Source organism: Myzus persicae, unplaced genomic scaffold (assembly GCF_001856785.1).
Source record: "Myzus persicae strain clone G006 unplaced genomic scaffold, MPER_G0061.0, whole genome shotgun sequence".
Taxonomy (NCBI): domain Eukaryota; kingdom Metazoa; phylum Arthropoda; class Insecta; order Hemiptera; family Aphididae; genus Myzus; species Myzus persicae.
This window is the reverse complement of record NW_019102226.1, coordinates 8038-13946: the sequence shown is the minus strand read 5'-3', so window position 1 is coordinate 13946 and position 5909 is coordinate 8038. Positions and strand designations below refer to the sequence as shown.

At 29.1% G+C, this 5909-nt stretch overlaps 1 protein-coding gene across 1 annotated transcript in view; it reads left to right on the top strand.

Annotated features, from left to right (window-relative positions):
- Window positions 1-3433, top strand: part of LOC111031604 — a 32986-nt gene extending 29553 nt beyond the window's left edge. The window contains exon 8 of the mRNA XM_022311633.1: window positions 3225-3433. Coding sequence (XP_022167325.1) covers window positions 3225-3433 — 209 coding nt within the window. The remainder of the gene's footprint in view (window positions 1-3224) is intronic.
- The last annotated feature ends 2476 nt before the right edge of the window (window positions 3434-5909 follow it).

Below are 5909 nucleotides of genomic sequence, written 5' to 3'. Positions count from 1 at the left end.
AAAAAAAAAAAATTATTATAATATATTTGAAACCTCTCTTGTAAACATTACAGTGTCAGAACAAATTTACGATTCCAGCTTTATAATTTGAACATGACATAAACATTCGAAGAGATAACTTAACAGAAGAACCATCAGTTATTCATCTCTTATCATACGAACAACTTTCGCAGATTTACAGACGTATAAAGTTACCAGGTGAAAACTCAAATGATTTTTGATACTTTTGGTTTACCGATATCTCAAGTTCGAGAACATAAGTTATGAGTTACTTCAGGGATTCAAGATAAAATTTAGTATCTAAAAGACAAAAAAGTGTTTTTCGGAATGAAGTATAAATATTTTCTTTCGCAACATAAACTATTTGGGGTTTTTACTCAACACTGTACTGAATGTATTTTGAAAGAAACCAAACATATTTACCTGTTTCTATTTCCCTATATGGTTAACTCAGTTGCACTTGATCAAATTGTTTTGTTTCGACTGCTGAATACAAACGCCGAGAGTCGCTGGTCCGGAAATGTGGTCGGACTGAAATGTGTGCTAAAAAATATGTTTTATATGCATATATTGCAATGTCAATAAAAATTAATTATTCGGCCTAGTTGTTCCTAATATTATTTTAAAATATGCAGATAAAATATACAAATTATATATGAGTACGGTGCGGTGCCTGTGTAATAATAAGCAGCCGGAGAGTGGCAGCGAAAAATAAAGTTTTTTTTTTTAAATACAAACCCCCCTTTTCGATTATTATTTATTTACCAGAAAATGTTTTGAAAATGTTGATTTATCAGTATCGAAATCGAAACAAGTAGTTTCTGAGTTAATTTAACTTTCTGAACTATGGGTTTCATTGATTCACGATAAAGGGATTGGAAGGTGTGAGGTTTCGGTTAATTTCAAAAAAGTCTACTAACGCTGAACATTTCAGTATGTTTATACATATTACCATCTAGGATTCTATTGGACTTAGAACATCGTTCTAATTTTTCAAGCTTTCAGGTTAAGGTATAATTTGGTGCCGGATAATTAAAACATTAAATTTTGAGTGTATACGTATTAGCCTTTAGTTTGTGATTCATTTTTTCCAAGTTAGGTCCATAGTAACATGTGATATTGTAATAAATTGATATGAGTTCATCTAGAGACATGACTAACCGATTGTACCCTTTTCGTTTATTTAGGCGTCAATATCAATGGTTACAACTATGTGGGAATTATATTTATTATAATATATTTGAAACCTCTATTGTAAACTCTTAAATTATTACAGTGTCAGAACAATTTTACGATTCCAGATTTATAATTTGAACATATTAACATTGGAAGAGATAACTTAATAGAAGAACCATCAGCTACTCATATCTTATCATAAGAACAACATTCTCAGATTTACAGACGAACAAAGTTACCAGGTGAACACCCAAATGATTTTTGAAACATATGGTTACTGCAGGGATTCAAGATAAAATTGTAATCGAAAAGGCAGAAAAGTGCTTTTCGTACAGCAGTATAAACGGTTTTCTTCGTACCATAAACTATTTGGGAATATAACTCAACACTCTACTGAACGAATTTTGAAAGAAACAAAATATTATTTACATATAACTATTTCCCCATATGGTTAACTCAGTTGCACTTGATCCAACTGTTTTGTTTCGACTGCTGAACACGAACACCGAGAGTCGCTGGTCCGGAAATGTGGTCGTACTGAAATGTGTGTTAAAAAACGTGTTTTATATGTATAGATTGCAATGTTAATATAAATTAATATTTCGGCCTAGTTTTTCCTAATATTATTTTAAAATTCGCAGATAAAATATACAAATTACATATGAGTACGGTGCGGTGCCTTTGCAATAATAAGCAGCTGGAGAGTGGCAGCGAAAAATAAAATTTTTTTGTTCTTGGATAGAAAAAAAAAAGAAAGGTAAAGACACCGTTATATGGAGAGAGAGAGAAGTAAATATGAAATAACCATACATATTATTGTAACAATATATGATAATGTATAAATTCATGATTTACTGAATAGCCGAAAAAGGAATACTATTTACCAAAAGTTTAGAAGGTTCAGAGTAACTTTAATTTTAACTTGTGAAATGATAATTATAATCAATAGAAATGTAAACATAATTAAAATTGATTAATTTTGTTTATTTTGGATTTATTATTTAAATGTGTAAAAAAGGGTTGATGAAGGTATTTTGTCGGCTTGCTTTTGACGTATGGACCTCTGGTAATTTGAGTATGATACCACTTCATTAATGGTATATTACCGACATTATTAAATTATAAATTTTAATTTTAATAATTTAAATTATAAATTATTGTTTATTTGCCAAAGGATCGATATTTAAATAAAGCATTATTTGTTATAATGTTATATACAGGAGCATTATAATTTATCATCTAAACCTATTAGTTTAAAAAATTGAACTATTGACAATGTTGGTATTTTAATGATCCAGCTTACATTAGTTCCAGGAAAGCTGAGTGCTTTCGATGTCGCGATTTGACATTTTATTTTTGAACTAAAATTTATTAATTATATAATTATATTAATCTCGTGTCAATGTTTCTAGTTTTTTACTTTCATATTTCTCTCGCAACGAAATTCCATTTGTCTAGTTTTCAGAACTACTCAAATAATAAATTTAGTTATTATCTTAGCTTTATCCTAGGTTATTAACATTCTAGCCCGTCTAATTGAATAATCTCATGCGAAGTTCCCTTGCCTACTTCAAGTATACAGGTATTTTACAGGACGTCAGTACATAGCAGTTCTTCGAGTGTTGTGGCTTTTTGAGGAGGTGTCGATCAGATGCGAATTTGGGACAGTTGATGATTATGTGTTCGATATTAAGGGGAGTGTTGCATGGGTCGCACATTGGCCTAGGTTTTAAGTGATTAAGAAGAGTGGGTAAAATTATAGTGGCCTATTCTAGCTCTGTTGATTATTATGTGTTCTCTCCTAGATGCTTTTCAGGGTATGTCCATTTTGCAACTGTTTTTTGACGTTCCTTAGTTTGTTACTGGTTGGAATGTCCTTCCAGTGGTTTCGACATGACGTGAAGATACATTTGTGAGCTTCATATATCAGGTCTTTCTTGATTATTAAAGTTATGGAGGAGGTAGATAAAAAAGTGACCGCTTCATACGCCAACATACTATTAAAGGTTTATATATCGAATAACCTACTCCGTAAAAATACAATTCAGATCGACAGCCCTGTGTAGACCGATATTTATTTAAGTGCATAATTGAACAGAAAGAACCAACTGCTGAAATAGAATATATTCCAATTGTGTACTTATTGCCTAAAATGAATCATTTTGGAATTCTATTACAGCTCGTGCGACTAAAATCCATTGAATTGTTTTATTTGAATTTAGTAGATAAAACTGCTTCCCTGACCGTTTTAAGTTGATTAGTTTTGTTGAAACCGACAACGTCGTCGTCATTGTATTAATATTATTTGTAATTCATACAGTAAATAGGATGATACACCAACCACGATCTCCCCAGTTGTTTCCTTTAATAATGGAATTATTCAAATACTGCTATTTTGAATATTTAAAACATTTTTTTTTTAAATACAAGAACACTTATGTAGTACTAAAGCAGATTCCTGTGATGATTCAAGTTATTTAAGTTGGTAAACAGTGGGTTTTATGGATTCACGATAAAGGGTTTGGAAGATATGAGGTTTAGTGGTAATTGAAAAAATGTTGGTGACAAATAATAATTTTGCAATATTAATAATTGTTAAAAACAGTCCAAGTGTAAATAATACTACTATTTGTTTTATATTTATGTATAGCAATTTCTAAAAAAACTATTATCCCAGATTTAATATTCTGAGATAACTGAGTAACGACTACTTTGCATTTCAAATTGAATACGTCATCAATATTTTCAAAAAACTACAATTAAAAGAAAACATTTACTCCGATAGTACGAATAGTTTCCGGTAGTTACAAATATACAAGAATCAAAAATATTATTGTAAAATATGTATTTTAAAGGGAAAAAACCCTATTTAAACAGTTCTATTTCCCAATATGGTTTACTCAGTTGCACTGTAACCACCTGTTGCTTTTCGATATTACTGAAGTACGCTGAAAATCGTCGTTCAACTACGTTTAATATTACATTAACTTTACATCATTCAACGTCGTCATAATTTCTAATTTTTTTTTTCGTAATTTCAAATATGGTAAAACATATTATTATGTTAGCTTTATTTATTATGTTTTATATTATTGGAAATGCAATGGCACTTACGCCAGCGGAACGTAAAGCACGTGAGTATATTGCTTTTTTTTATTAAATATTATCAGGAATCACTTTTTAATTTTAGTGGAGAAACCAATTTATGAAACAAATAATTACAATTAAAATTCATGCAATTAGTGTTAGTTTAATGAAATTATAATCATTAAATTGAAATTCAATATAATGGAGTCTATCACACAGTTTGTCAGTAGAGGATTAAACCATTGCGATATCTACTGAAATAATGGAGATATTTTAATTCTGGGTTTTTATTAAGACACACACGAACAAGCACTACACATAATTATGTTTTGGTAAAAAAAGTTAAAAAATATATTTTTCGAATTAATTAAAAAAAATTAGGGTAATAATTTTGTAGAGTTAATTTTTCTAAATGACGTGTTGACGTTTCAACTTTTTAATTTCATTAATCCATTGACTTTTAATAATTTTTCTAGTTTTGAAAAAAACTGCAAATTATTTAACAAGGTGTAAAAAATTTGTTTTCATCAATTATTAATAGAATAATTGTTAATTGACAATAATTTGTTGATTGATAAGATCAATAAGTTCATCATATCTTTCCAGAAAACAATACAAAATTATATCAAACTTTAAATTATGAAGGACCACGCTCTAGATATATTCGAAGACCACGTTATGGACTATGACCATAATCAATGATGAGACTATGTTAAAATTGTCATCCCAAATAATTCTCATAACTAGAAAATAATTATTAAAAATCGTTAGATTAATAAAATTGGCAGAATTATGATATATCCATTATTTCAGGAGATATCTCAATGATTAAATCTTCACGGGATACTCTGTATATTTCTAACCTATATTATGGTTATTTTTTCTGTCTATTTCCAACATTCTTATACAATAAAATTAATTTTTCAGAATTTGAAAATGTGGTTGTCTGCTATAGTGAGTAATATCATTCTAATTAATCGATTGCAACGCATTGTTCATATAAATGCAACGAGCTTCACTCAATGTGATCACTTTCCTAACTAATGACTGAAGAGCAAATTAACTTATCATTAAACTTAATGAACTTTCAACTCAAATCGAAATTAATTTTAAAAAAACCAATAGTAATCGAACATTTATTATTCCTCTAAAGTATAAATACCTCAAAGTCAAAATAATAATTGTGAAAATATTTTGAATATGATACTACAAACGTAAACAGAGAAAATATCGTGTATCTACAGGATATAAATATATCTGTGGTAATTTTTTTTAGAATTACACTATAAACCAAAATCAACTATTTTTAAAACTAGTTTTCCATAATTATTTTTTTGATTTTCTTGCTCATGATTGGTTAGGTTTCTAATCAATAGAAGCAAAGCTTTTATCAGGAGTAGGGAGCCTATTATATATATGTTCTGATCTAAACAAGAAAAGTGGTTAAAAAAATGTTAAATGCACAATGCGTTATTACGTTCTATTACTCATATTCAAACAAATTACATTGACCTCTTGGAGTTTTCCGGTTGGTTATCATATGGTCGTTCTTGTGGTTTAAAACCTCACCGATGACGTGTATTTCTGCCCGTGGTGATGTGGGTCTCGCTCATAAAATGGTTAAAGTAATGCATTTACTATTTTCC